Source organism: Cyprinus carpio, chromosome A9 (assembly GCF_018340385.1).
Source record: "Cyprinus carpio isolate SPL01 chromosome A9, ASM1834038v1, whole genome shotgun sequence".
NCBI classification, from domain to species: Eukaryota; Metazoa; Chordata; class Actinopteri; order Cypriniformes; family Cyprinidae; genus Cyprinus; species Cyprinus carpio.
In genome coordinates, this window is record NC_056580.1 from 16695172 (window position 1) to 16708527 (window position 13356).

A 13356-nucleotide genomic window follows, 5' to 3' on the forward strand; every position below is an offset into this window, starting at 1 on the left:
GCGCGACATCTCTCCGCAGCGCCACCAGCGGCCGGGGGTGGAGCCACAGCCTGGAGAGGCGGGACATTTACTGACAGACAAGTATTATTTTCAGTACTGCTATTAGAAACATCATGGTTTGATATATGTGTGGGCCACAACGGATTACTTTTTTCTTACAACCCACCAACTATTAAAGCAATGAAGACAGCGATGCTGCTCAAAGGCTTTTTGATCCAGATAGTTTATATGGACAATGGTGACATCTTGTGGCATAATTGTGCTGATGCTCAGAATGACGGGAGTTTCACTGAGAACTTGGAGATCTTAAAAGTTTGTATATATATTGAATCTCATTTATTTAGTTAGTTGACTATTTTAACATGCTGTGTTACGTTTAGGCTCAGTACTGTGTTTAAAGAAATAATAAATATGTTAGGAATTCTTGAATTATGAACTGTACCTAAAACTTCACAGTGAACAGAACATTAATCTTACAATATGACAAAAGACTAAACTGCATGATTTTATTTGGAAATGAGCTATTAGTTTGAGGGGGAAAAAAACAGAGAACCATGAGAGAAAACAGAAAGCCAAACCTACTGAAAATGTCAATAACAGAATGAGTGATCTAGTATGTAAAGACCGAGAAACATCCACACCCAATGTGTGCTTGAGCAAGATTGCCTCTCAGACATCTTTTTGGCATCCATCCTTTGGCTGACAGTCATTACCCCATGGCTGTTGTCATGTAGGCATGTATCTTCAGCAAACATACTTTAAAAACTCAAAATGTTTACACATTTTTAATGCCATTTTGTTTTTCATGTCATTCTGATGGCATACGTAAATTTGTATATGGCATACATAATATGTCTCTTCATGATTATAATGTAAACCAATCAGCAGCATGATACTTTGACAGATGTAGTCTAGAACATGATGGACTTAAGTTAAATAGTTTATTTGTAAGAAAGGGAAAACAAGTTATATAGTGGTGTGTTGTGTCAAAAGCACTGTACATATACAGTCTCACGATTTTCACATGGTAGAATCCAAATAGAGCTAAAATAAGCACGTACATGCTTTTAAATATATTCATACTTTCTCATTTTTTAAAAGATTTAAAATCCTATCCCGTCTAGATGTGTAAGGGGCATGTCTGAGTTGCAGCAGATGTCCAGGAAACAAGTTTCCACTTGGGGCGTACATCTCTTCCCCTTTTGAGCCCATTAGAGAGCGCAGGGTCTTGTTCCGTATCAAGATTTTGTCATAGAACTCAAAGCCACCCTTTGCATAATCTCTTGACAGACATGCTGCACGGTGGTCTGAGCTATAGTCCAACCACTGGCTCAGAGCATCAGAAGCCAGGATATAAGACACGACTCCTAAACCAACGGCAACCACATTAACACCAGCCCTGAAGATGATGGACCCAGCCTGGAGCCCAAAGATCTGCTTGAGGGCTACGCTATATATACAAGCCCATGCCAGACATGCTGGAGCCACTGCAGCATGCAACACAGGACCCCCAACCCCCAGTCGAGCCACTTCTCGGGCTATAGCAAACTTCTGTGCCTCCGGAGAGAACACTAGGGAGTTTTTGAGAGCAACACCTGAATCGCTGTCCCACTCCAGCTCTTTGCCATTAAGGAGAATAGTGCGGTTGGTGATGTCCGACGGATCATCGGTGGTGCTGTTGAAGTTGGCTGGGATGCCTATCTGCACTCCAGAGGGAAGCCATGGAACACCTGCTCCTACCGGGTGAAAGCCGAAGGCAGCAAAGGCACTGAAGTTTTCAGGGAAGCTGACAGCAGAATCTTTCAGCACTTCTTGAAAGACGTTCTCAAGCTTCTCCGACAGACTGGCGGGTTCTCCTTTGTGCCAGGCCTGGTACACTTTTCTGTATGTGTAATCTGGGAAAACGTGACAGAAAATGTTGGCAGAAAATACCCCTCCACAGCCGACAAGGAGCAGTGGTGTCCGATACTTCTGAATAAACACAGAGAGTCTCAGAAAAGGTGAAGCCATCTCTTCTCTCTTGCTTTTGACCACCTGACCAAACTGTCAACACAAATGACAAAATTATATTTTATTAATCATAAATGATATCATCTTTATATCAAATGTTATCCAATCTCATTATTAACCTACCATGCACATTTAGATATTTCAACTACTATATAAACTACTATAAAGTAGTGTATAAATGCACTTTGCTTTAAAAAATACTCTGTACATTTTAATCACTTTATGTTAAAGTAGTGTATAAATGCATTTTTCTTTAAAGAATTATATTGTACATTTTCGAATTAGGTCCTAAACACATTTCTTCACAGTCTTTGGTGAAAATATACCCCAAAAAAACACAAAACCGTAAGTATTCTCTTACCTGCTACTTTGAGCTCATTCTCACAAGGACAGCACGCTGACTGATATGAAAACACCGCAAGAACACTTTACGACAGTTTTACGACAACACGAACACGATTTGCGGACTGCATAGAAATAGAACAAGGATAGAATCGAAATTAGAGTGCATAATTATTATTACCATTAAAATGGAGTACATGTCTGGAAAAAAAAATCAACTCTTCATTATGTATTTATAAATGAGTGGCTATCGGCGTCATTTATTGGCTATTTGTATGTCAATTATGAATTTATTAATTTTTTTGATCCACCGAGCGCCTCCTGGAGGAAAACAATTTTTGACTCGTAGAAACAGAGAGAGCCTTTCTTTCCCAATGCAGTAAGCTTGATCTGTTTCTACAAAGCACACTTTTAAAACAGGCACTAGTTACACGAATACAGATTCATTTCACAGTTGTCATTAGCACCCATAACACGTTTTATTAAAAATATATATATATATATATATATATATATATATATATATATATATATATATATATATATATATATATATATATATATATATATATATTTTTTTTTTTTTTTTCAGTTGTTTAACTTTTGAAATGTGATAAATGTCAAACCTACGCCTTTCTTTTTAATGATATTAAAAAGTAACAATTACATCTGTCAAATGTCGCCCTCTTAAGAAAAATAGACAAAAAAACCCCTTATTTTTATTGTCCTTTCAAATGTTTTTTTTTTTTTTTTTCATCTCATTCATCATCATCTAAATCGTACAGTAATAAACTTAGCTGCCGCTTTAAAAGTGATGAGGAGGCTTCATACAGAGGAACAGTCCACTTGCGCTTGTGGGGAAGATTCTTCAGTTTATGTGACGATGTCAGGGTTTCGAAGAAGACGGAGTTTTAGTAAAAGTTCTGGGAATATATTCACGCTTGTTTGTATCAGATGTGTAATGCTGCAAGTTAAAAACAATGAAAGTACTGTAAAAGTTGGCCACAGAAACGCATCCGCCCCGTCGAAACCATTCTATTTATAGCAGCAGCAGTTGCGCTGTGAAGACTGTTACACTGTAATTTCATAAGGGCGGAGGAAAATGTCTTAATGTTTCATTTAAACTGAAGGGAAGACACTGTGTTTACTAAGAGCCTGTTGATTTTTCTAAACTCAAATATACAGGGATGTCGAAGAGGACTCGGGATTTTTGCACACTTGGTAAATCAACAAACACATCAATGGTAAGTTTCCTGCCAGTTTGATGATGGCTTTTGATGTTCATTGTCATTTATCAGTACTCAGAATCACAATCATACGTGTAATTTCAGATATAAACCTTTAATGGATGTCAGTTTATACCCTTCGGATTCAGTTTGCCATTGTTTGTAATCATCACAAGTGTTTATTAAACGAGATAACGTAACTGAATTGACTGTCTGACTGATCTAACGGAATACGTCATTACGCCGCGTTAAAAGTGACGTCATCGCCGATGGCGAGAAGGGCGCAGGAATCTTCTGAGTAATAGAGCGTTTATAAAGAGAAAACTAAATACAGCTTTACAGCTGAGTGGAAAGGATATAATGATACATTTAGAAAATAAATGATACAATTTGTAATAACATTAGAGAAGTTTAATGGTCTGGCTCCAAACCATTTTTTAATAAGACTTTAAACAGTATTATAAACAATACTGTTCTGTGTAAAGCTTAAAGGGCAATTATAGCATCTAAAATTGTTTATAAATATTAAAGGCATATGTGAAATCATGCTTTAGTAAATCATAATTGAAAAACAAAAAGTTATAATTATTAGATAGTAAGTCACAATGACATAAAAAAGTCAAAATTGACATAAGTCATAATTATGACAAAAAAAATAATAATGACAAAAATGTTTATTCCAGTGTCTTGTTTTTATGTCTTAATTCTGACTTTTTATAGATTTATCTGAATGTGAAAAGATCAAAACTTGGTCAAAACTTTACTTGTGGTTATAACCCTGTGATTATTTCTCAGTTTTATTTATTCTGTTATAATAGTAAAGTTATAATTCACGGTGATAAGTTATTACGTGAATAAGATAAAAATTTTGTCAAAACACTGAAAGAAAAAAAGTCATAAAGAACAACATGAGGGAATAAATGACCATTTTCATTTTTGGATGAACTCCGTATATTGCCTGCAGCTACAGTACATGACTGGAGATCTTAAGAGGACAGTTTGAGGTCTTTCTCATGTTTGTTCGAGAGGTGTCTCATAGTTCCCTTATGAAAGCAAGAACATTGAAATATCCAGGCCCGGTTAACTTAGGAAGGAAGTTTAGCCTACTCCTTCCTCACATTGTGGGCCACAGGAAGGGATGGCCGTCACCCACTGACAGACTTTTCCTCCTGTAAAGCACACATTGCCCTGCTCACGGACTGGGCAAACACTTCTTTATTAAACTCTTCAAACCCTTAGAGTTCTTCAAACCCTTCACTCTGCTAGAGTTGTCTTTTTAGGTAAGAAAATGGGTTTTTACTTTATTTATTTATGCTCCGGGTTAGAGTGTGTGTGTGTGTGTGTGTGTATGTGTGTGTGTGTGTGTGCACGCACTTGGACTGGTTAAATGCAAGGCATAAATTCTGAGTATGGAACACCATACTTGGCCACACATCACGTCACTTCCTCTTAAACTTCTTGAACTTTATCTGTACTTTTAGCTTCTTTTTTTCATAAATAACATGAGAAGCCCTCATAACTGTCCTCTACTTAATGCTCAAGCCTAAATAATGATCAGGGATAACATTCTCCTCTCACTCCTCAGGTGTAGCTGTTATCATGGCAACCAGTGCGGTCCCTAGCGACAACCTTCCAACATACAAATTGGTGGTTGTGGGAGATGGAGGCGTGGGAAAGAGTGCTCTTACCATCCAGTTTTTCCAAAAGATTTTTGTGCCAGATTATGATCCTACTATTGAAGACTCCTACTTGAAACACACAGAGATCGATGGCCAGTGGGCTATTTTGGATGGTATGTGCCAATATCTCATTATGTGTAGTATTTTTCTGTATTATATGTAATATTCATGCTTCTAGTGCTCCCATGCTGTTATGTGTATTTGCAGCCTTATCAGTAGGCCTATATCAAGCCTCATTAGAACTCAAGAAAAATCATGGCTAATGAAAAATTCAGCGAATGCCTACTTCAGTTGGTAGCAGTTTTAAATGGTTTATAACTGGGTGAAGTCAGTCTAAGCTGGCTTAGGTCTGAGAAAAAAGGAAAATAATAAATAATCTAAAATATACATGACAATGTTTCATTCTGCTTTCTAAAGACTAGTTGGTTTATGTAAAAAATACTCTGATGGAGGGTAGAAAATATTGACATATTATTTGTGTATAGAAAGAGATCAAATATTTTTCAGGTAATATTTTAATATCTTTTTTTTCTTTGTATAATATGACCACAGTATATAACCTGGGCGTTACCTTTGCTCTTTGCAGTTTTAGACACAGCAGGTCAAGAGGAATTCAGCGCCATGCGAGAGCAGTACATGAGGACTGGTGATGGTTTCCTCATTGTGTTCTCTGTGACGGACAAGGCCAGTTTTGAACACGTCGATCGGTTTCACCAGCTCATCCTACGAGTGAAAGATAGGTTAGAAATCATGTGTCCTTCATACAAAAATGAAGTCCACAATACATTTTTGACACCTCAAAATATTTCTTACTCCTTTTTTAAAAATAAATAATAATAATAATAATAATGTTATGCTTCTTTTGTGTCTCCACAACAGGGAATCTTTCCCCATGGTTTTGGTGGCTAACAAAGTGGACCTAGTGCATCTGAGGAAAGTGACAAATGAACAGGGCTGTGAGATGGCCGCCAAACACAATGTGAGTCTGACCCAGATCAGAGCAGTACTTTATGCAGGACTGACAACAGTGGGATTTAACTGTCAGTGAGCCCACAATTTAGAGTGTTTGTGTGTTTGTGTTGACTGACGGTGGTTAAAGGGTTAGTGCACCCAAAAATTTTTTAATTCTGTCATGATATACTCACCCTCATGCCATTCCAAACCAGTATGTCTTTCGTCTGTGTAAGAGGGGGCGAATTTCAGCCTCTACTACTACTACCACTAATTTTATGGTGCTTTTTGTTTGTTATTTTGGACCAGAAAAACTGAACTACTATAAAATATTATTACAATTTAAAATCATTTTCAGCAGCCATTTGATCAATTAAATGCGTCCTTGCTAAAAAAAAATAATATATATATATATATATATATATATATATATATATATATATATATATATATATATATATATTAATTGACTCCAAAATTTGTAACTGTAGTGTATATTTTTGTAATTAATCTGATCTTGTATACGTAATAAGTCATTACATTTATCAAAAGATATGAACATTTACAGTACTTAAAATCTTACTTTACTATGTAAGACTTAAAACTCACATTTTAAATTGGTTAAAGGGTAAGTTCACCCCAAAATGAAAATGATGTCATTAATTACTCACCCTCATGTCATTCCAAACCCGTAAGACCTTTGTTCATCTTCAGAACACAAATTAAGATAATTTTGATGAAACCGGAGAGCTATCTGACCCTCCATAGACAGCAACGCAACTGAAATGTTCCCAGGTCCAGAAACGTAGTAAATACATTGGTAAAACAGTCCATGTGACATCAGTGGCTCAACTTCAGTTTTGTGATGCATACTGATGAATACTTTTTTTTTTTTTTTGTGCAAAGAAAACAAAAATAACATAATTTAATCAACCATTCTGCTCCCCCGAGTTATGTCTTCCGCCATTTTGGAGAGTACCCATGAACGTATTGGATGTAATCAGTGTTGTTTATGTTCGGGAGGGGGAAAGCGCGCGCATGAACGTAATTTGCGTAATAAGCATTGTTTACGCTTAGGGGAAAGCTTGCGTATGCATTGTAATACTCTCTAAAATGGTGGAAGACATAACTCGAGGGAGAAGAATGGCAAATTAGTAAATTATGTTATTTTTGTTTTCTTTGCGCAAAAATAAATAAATAAATATTCTCGTAGCATCGCAAAACTGAAGTTGAGCCAATGATGTCACCTGGACTGTTTTACCGATGTATTTACTTCGTTTCTGGACCTGGGAACATTTCAGTTGCATTGCTGTCTATGGAGGGTCAGATAGCTTTCTGGTTTCATCAAAAATATCTTAATTTGTGTTCCAAAGATGAACAAAGGTCTTACAGGTTTGGAACGACATGAGGGTGAGTAATTAATGGCGTAATTTTTATTTTGGGGTGAACTTACCCTTTAAGGAAGGAAATTGTATGAGTGACTTCCTTGCAGTAATTTCTATTTCTTAACCATTTCTTCAGATTACTTACATTGAAACAAGTGCCAAGGATCCTCCAATGAATGTGGACAGAGCCTTTCATGAACTAGTCCGAGTTATCAGGTAAATAAAACTCATGATCTCAAACATGGGTTTGTCTTTTCATAATGATGTACTAGGTTGAGATGCAGTGAAATATAAAAATGGTATCATCTACCTCTGCCTACCCAGACATTTTTGAGTTCACTTTAATGTTTGAAACCGTTATTTTTATACTGACACGTTTCAGTCGGTTATTTTTATATTGACACAAGAATAATCTTTGCATTTCTAGACAGCAAGTTCCAGAGTGGAGTCTGAAAAAGAAGAAAAAGACAAAGTGGCGTGGAGACAGAGCCATGAGTTCTTCTCACAAGCGTCACTGTGTGATATTGTGACTACCTCTTTTGTTGAAATCATCAGCGTTTGGCAACATAAACTGCCGGAGAGGACTGACTAGAAATCTGCACTAATCAGAGGACCACAGACTTTATCAAAAAAACTGGCATGTAGTCAGACTATCTCTTCCTGTCTCAGGGAAGTATATTAGGTGAATCGAGGGATCACTGCTGCCAGACCGAGGAGAAGCAATCAGTACAACGCTTGTGAATTGAAGCACTGCCTGAAACAACAAAAATCATAGCTAATCAGAATATGATTGATGTTTAATATACTATGTGAGGCTAAATTTTAGACCAATGAGATTGTAATGTGGGTGGAGCTACCCAGAAAGATGCATCAAATCCTAAACCATACACCACAGTCATTTACGTACCTACTGTACATCAAAATTGTGTGCAGCTTCCAAAAGTTCATGTAATTATGTGGATGATTGTTTTGCAGAGCTATCTGAACATTTTCAATAGTTACCACAATTATGAAGGGATTTTGTTGTTTAACCTTCCAGAAAGACTGCGTAAAATCTGCATATTTATTGGCATGTTTGAAGGAATCTGTAGTGTTTGATACATCATCAAAATGGCCTTTACTGTTAAGCACAAATAATACTGATATGATTGAAGGGCTAATTGCACTAGCAAAACTTTTTGCACTTTCAATATTTACTCATGGGCTTTTGCTGTTTAACATGTTGTTTAAAATTGCCTTATAATGTTAAAGGCTCATGTTTTGAATTTTGTTGCACACTTACAGATGCTCTGTCTATCAATGAAATAGGTCCTGAGAAATCACATGTACAGTGTTAGCTCTGTGAATAGTAAAAAAAAAAAAAAAAGTGATTTTTTTTTATTACAACCACTCTTTGCTTTGCATCATTTTGCACTTTCGGATTTGCTGACATTGTCTTTGGAGGAAGTTGTTTTATAAATGAGGCATATGACTCTAAATGAAAATAGTTTTAAAAAGTCTGGGGTGAGTAAGATTTTAAAAAGAAAGAAAAAATGAATTAATACTTTTATTCAGCAAGGATACTTTAATTCAGCATTAAATTGATTAAAAGTGACAGTAAAGACATTTATACATGCTGTTCTTTTATATATTAATATATTATATTTTTTATCCTGTTATTGTTCTTTATATATATTTTATAATTTATATCCTGAAAAAAAGTGACATATTTTCTACACAACTAGTAAGCAGCACAACCATTATCAGCATTGATAATAAGAAGAATGTTTCTCGAGCACCAAATCAGCATATTAGAATGATTTCTGAAGGATCATGTGACACTGAAGACTGGAGTAATCGCTGCTGAAAATTCAGCTTTGCCATCATATAGTGGGTAAATATTACCCTCTAAAATATATTAAAACAGAAAACAGTTATTTTACATTGTAATAATATTTCGGTTTTACTGTGTTTTTGATCAAATAAATGCAATGTTGGTGAACATAAGAGACGACTTCTTACTGATTCCAAACTTTTAAACGGTAATGTACCTTTTATTTTTCTCCATATGTTGATTTGATTGTGTGTGAAGGTAGATATGTTTGATTGAGTGTGACTTGGCAAACATGAGATTATTTTATGTTTGTTGAGTTTTGTGTATTCAACAGTGTGTCAAACCTCCTGTGCCTCAGTTTCCTCTATATTGGACCAATTTATGTGCCTGTGCCAGTCTAATAAATAATAAATTTCTTAGCCACTGGTTCCTCTAACTGTTCCCAAAGGACAGGCCTGTAAGAGCTGATCCCATCTGCCACTTAAAGCACAAGGTGGCCCTAAGCCAAATGACGTTGTAATGTCCAGTACAGCTTTGCTCTTCACACTCACTTGTTTATGTTGACATATATTTAAGGAACCATATCAAACCTTGCTGTTATCTGTTGAATTGGGAGTTTTTGGTTTATATTGTTATAGTTTGTTAACATCAGGTCTTACAGTGTATTAGACTCTCCAAGTTTGGTTTAAATAAGGTTTACATAAAAGCAAAATAACAGTAATCTAACTATACATTCCTTTTTGATCCCTTAAACTTATTTGTTTTTTCTTTGGTTGGTGAATTACATTAAACACTTCATACTTAGAGCTTTGCCATTAGTGATGTCATAAACTTCACTTCTGTATACGAGATCAGAGTTCATACCAATCCAATTCCGTGATATTATATTATATGATATAATAGATCTGGACAAGGTTTATTGAGCAGTAATCATTGTTTACATGCGCTGCTTGTAAATGAGGAAGTGAGCTGTTTTACGTTCAAAGGTCATCATGGCTCTAATGTTTTCTTTTTTTTCTGTGGCTAAATTTGTTTTTGTTTTTTATTATTTGTGAATGAATGGAAAGATTGTGTGTTGCATTACATGTCACTTGTTTTACAATGCCAAATGTTTATTTAATAAGTTGTCAACTCTAAAAGTCTCAATCATAATGAACATTTATTAATTTAAAGAAACTTGCAGGTTTGATATTGCTGTGCAACAAATGCTTTATTTGCTCTTTTTCTTCACCCTGATAAGATTTTTAACATGCATGTCATTATGAAAAAGCTGCTCTGCTTTGCAAATGACATGCCAAGTTTGCTTGGGTGAGAAAGTAAACAGATTACCATAGATTGTTGGGATTTTAAATAAACAGGTCTTAATTTGCTGTGTAGTTTAGTGTGGATTTTACATAAAGATGATTTGCTTTTAAATGTAAATATTCTGAAAAGTTGTTTTGATTAGGTGCATAAGCTATAGCTTTACATCTGTTGTAAATGCTAAATGTTTTTTAAACTTTCCGGATAGAACTTTCTGCACTGAATGTAACACTGGATACAAGACTACACCAGCAGATGGCAATAAACCACAGACATTTGCTGAAGCTGATATTGGATTCACCTGTGAGGCTCAAAAAAGTTTTTATTCATAATCCTACATGAACATTGTTTAAAATAACCAGTTTTCTCTTGTAAAATTAAAAACCTGAGATCTGTAAGAACAATAATAGCATAATAATGTCTTGATATGCAAGACAAACGTCTATCTTCTGTTGTTGCTTAAATCATTTTATTTGTCCATTTTTATTGACAGAGCTACTGTAGAGAAAACTGACAGAGAATTAGGATTAAAAGGGAGGAAGATGATGTCAGATGAAATCAGACTTTATTTTGTGTCGTCCACTTTTTTGTATTGTGTACATTCTAGTATTCTAGACTTTTAGCATCCCAGTTATATCTACAATTATAGTTTAATATGCTTCATGTCTTTTGCTATGGATTACAGATTTTATATTCATGAATGGTATGAAAAATTCTGCCTATTCAGTACATGAAGAAGGAAAACTTGAGTATTTTGAAGTTACAGTGAATTAATTTTGTATCTTATCTGTTTCCCTCCCAAAATAATGAGGCTTCAAAGCAACTTTTCTAGTTCTTCATTTAACACAGTTCCTTTGAGGATTCACGCTGTTCTCTGAGTCTGGCTCTAACATCAATCATCAAAAGCTGAGTGTCAGCAAAAAAATTATGCAATAAAATATGGAATTTTAAGGAACTCAGTATTTGATTTGTGCTTAAATGAAGCTCTAAAATAACTTGATTCTGCAAGTTTGTGGCCTCAACCTGTGCAATTACTAGCTGCTGCTGTAAACTGTATATATTATTTTATTTTGTGTGTGTGTGTGTGTGTGTGTGTGTGTGTGTGTGTGTGTGTGTGTGTGTGTGTGTGTGTGTGTGTGTGTGTGTGAATTATCCTTTTAATAGGCTACTTTACTGATTTTAAACATATTTTCCAAAAAATAACTATTAATCTCTTCCTTTAAAACTTTAATTACTGTGCCCAATTCATTCATCATCATTAAGAATTAATTCAAATCATTACTGATGTACATCAGATACTTTAAATTTTACTTAATTTAAAAAAAATAAAACTATCACAGTCTAAGGAATAAAAATCTGTAGAAGATAACAGTTCATTAACAGCAACAAATTAATGTATGCTTTAGGTTAGGGGTTAATGTAAAAATTAAATACGAAAAATGTATACTAAAATGCATTTAGAAGACCATCTGTACTAGTAAGAGATAGTGATAGAATGGATGTGACTTTAGAAGACCCATGTGAAAGGGAGGTAATAGCTCAGAAGGGGGGTGGGGGGGGGCACTCAAAGAAAGTAGCATGCGTTAATATCTTCTTTTATCCGTTTTTTTTAATCACATGGCTTAAAACTCCAGACATTTACACATACTAACAGGAAGGTCAGGTTCACATTCTGTTCTACAGTAGAGATGCTGTGAAAGCACTCACGCAACCAACACACAAACATCGCAGTCTACAAGCTTTCAGAAGCAGCTCCAGAATGAATGCTTTTGTTGCATTTTTCCTCCATTTCTATGAATCTTTAGGAATTTTCAAAACCTTCACATTTTGTTACCATCTCACCATGATATCTGTTCAATTCATAAATGAACATGCTATGAATGGACACAAAGTGTGTCTTTCCAGTAATGCTCTTAAAATCTATCTACAGTACACTTTAGACTGCACACATTTCTTTACTGTTCTTGTTGAGCCGCTGACATTTGACTCTTATTGATAACAAGACCATTTGTTGAATATTTGAAAATTTAGAAGTCAAATTCTTTCTAAATAAAATAAAATCTATTCAAGGCCACACAAGTCCTGTTAACAGCAGTTAACAGTCAGCTAGTAGTCAATTCACTGTGATTATTTTGAGAATTTTCCCAATTAAAATTCTACTGAGAATACTGAGAAGTTTGGTTAATTAATTAAATTAACAACATTTCTTTAAACTGAAAGTTTACTATATATTAGGCCATACTAGTGTACTATAAATAGTACACTAGTATACTAGTATACTATAAATAGTACACTAGTATACTAGTATACTATAAAAGGCCATACTAGCAACATTTTGGCAAATGTACCATTTAACACTCTTCAGTGCAGCTACTGAAGTCCAAGTGAAAAACACTTTTATGAGCTTGTTCTTTGTAGTGAATGAAAAACATGGTGTAGTGCAGTCAATAATGTCAGATTCCCCAGTGAAAGACTCTTCTGAGCCAACTCTCTGTAGTGAATCAAAAACATACAGCACGACCTGTGAACTCTAATTTCTGAGCGAAACACTTTTATTGGCCGCTTCTTTTTAGGAAATCACAAACGCTTATGATTCAAGTGGAGCCGATCCTCAGTTATTCTCAGGAAGAAACATAACTGCAAGCAGT

At 35.1% G+C, this 13356-nt stretch overlaps 2 protein-coding genes across 6 annotated transcripts; one reads left to right on the forward strand and one right to left on the reverse strand.

Annotated features, from left to right (window-relative positions):
- Positions 1-927: 927 nt before the first annotated feature.
- LOC122146130 (transmembrane protein 177-like) lies at positions 928-2592 on the reverse strand. The gene is made up of 2 exons (XM_042763780.1): positions 2372-2592; positions 928-2043 (listed from the first exon to the last, which is right to left on the reverse strand). Exon 2 carries the CDS (start codon positions 2008-2010, stop codon positions 1078-1080), a length of 933 nt encoding a protein of 310 aa, XP_042619714.1. The 5' UTR covers positions 2011-2043; positions 2372-2592; the 3' UTR covers positions 928-1077.
- LOC109096009 (ras-related protein M-Ras-like) lies at positions 1860-8983 on the forward strand. Of its 5 annotated transcripts, none has more exons than XM_042763784.1 (8): positions 1860-2000; positions 2296-2355; positions 3538-4858; positions 5164-5370; positions 5844-5997; positions 6137-6236; positions 7730-7809; positions 8021-8983. In XM_042763784.1, the coding sequence occupies exons 4-8, from the start codon at positions 5178-5180 to the stop codon at positions 8121-8123; spliced, it is 630 nt and encodes a 209-aa protein (XP_042619718.1). In that variant the 5' UTR covers positions 1860-2000; positions 2296-2355; positions 3538-4858; positions 5164-5177; the 3' UTR covers positions 8124-8983. The 5 variants fall into 5 exon arrangements, with proteins under 5 accessions (XP_042619718.1, XP_042619716.1, XP_042619717.1 ...); XM_042763782.1 differs by having other exon boundaries at positions 3538-3596; XM_042763783.1 differs by lacking the exon at positions 2296-2355 and having other exon boundaries at positions 1866-2000; positions 3538-3596.
- The last annotated feature ends 4373 nt before the right edge of the window (positions 8984-13356 follow it).

Bases quoted from the DNA above. Each gene is read 5' to 3' on its own strand.
- LOC109096009 (XM_042763784.1), top strand. From the start codon at position 5,178: ATGGCAACCAGTGCGGTCCCTAGCGACAACCTTCCAACATACAAATTG. The intron at 5,371-5,843 runs GTATGTGCCAAT...TGCTCTTTGCAG, and splicing joins CCAGTGGGCTATTTTGGATG to TTTTAGACACAGCAGGTCAA. The intron at 6,237-7,729 runs GTGAGTCTGACC...CCATTTCTTCAG, and splicing joins AGATGGCCGCCAAACACAAT to ATTACTTACATTGAAACAAG.
- LOC122146130 (XM_042763780.1), bottom strand. From the start codon at position 2,010: ATGGCTTCACCTTTTCTGAGACTCTCTGTGTTTATTCAGAAGTATCGG.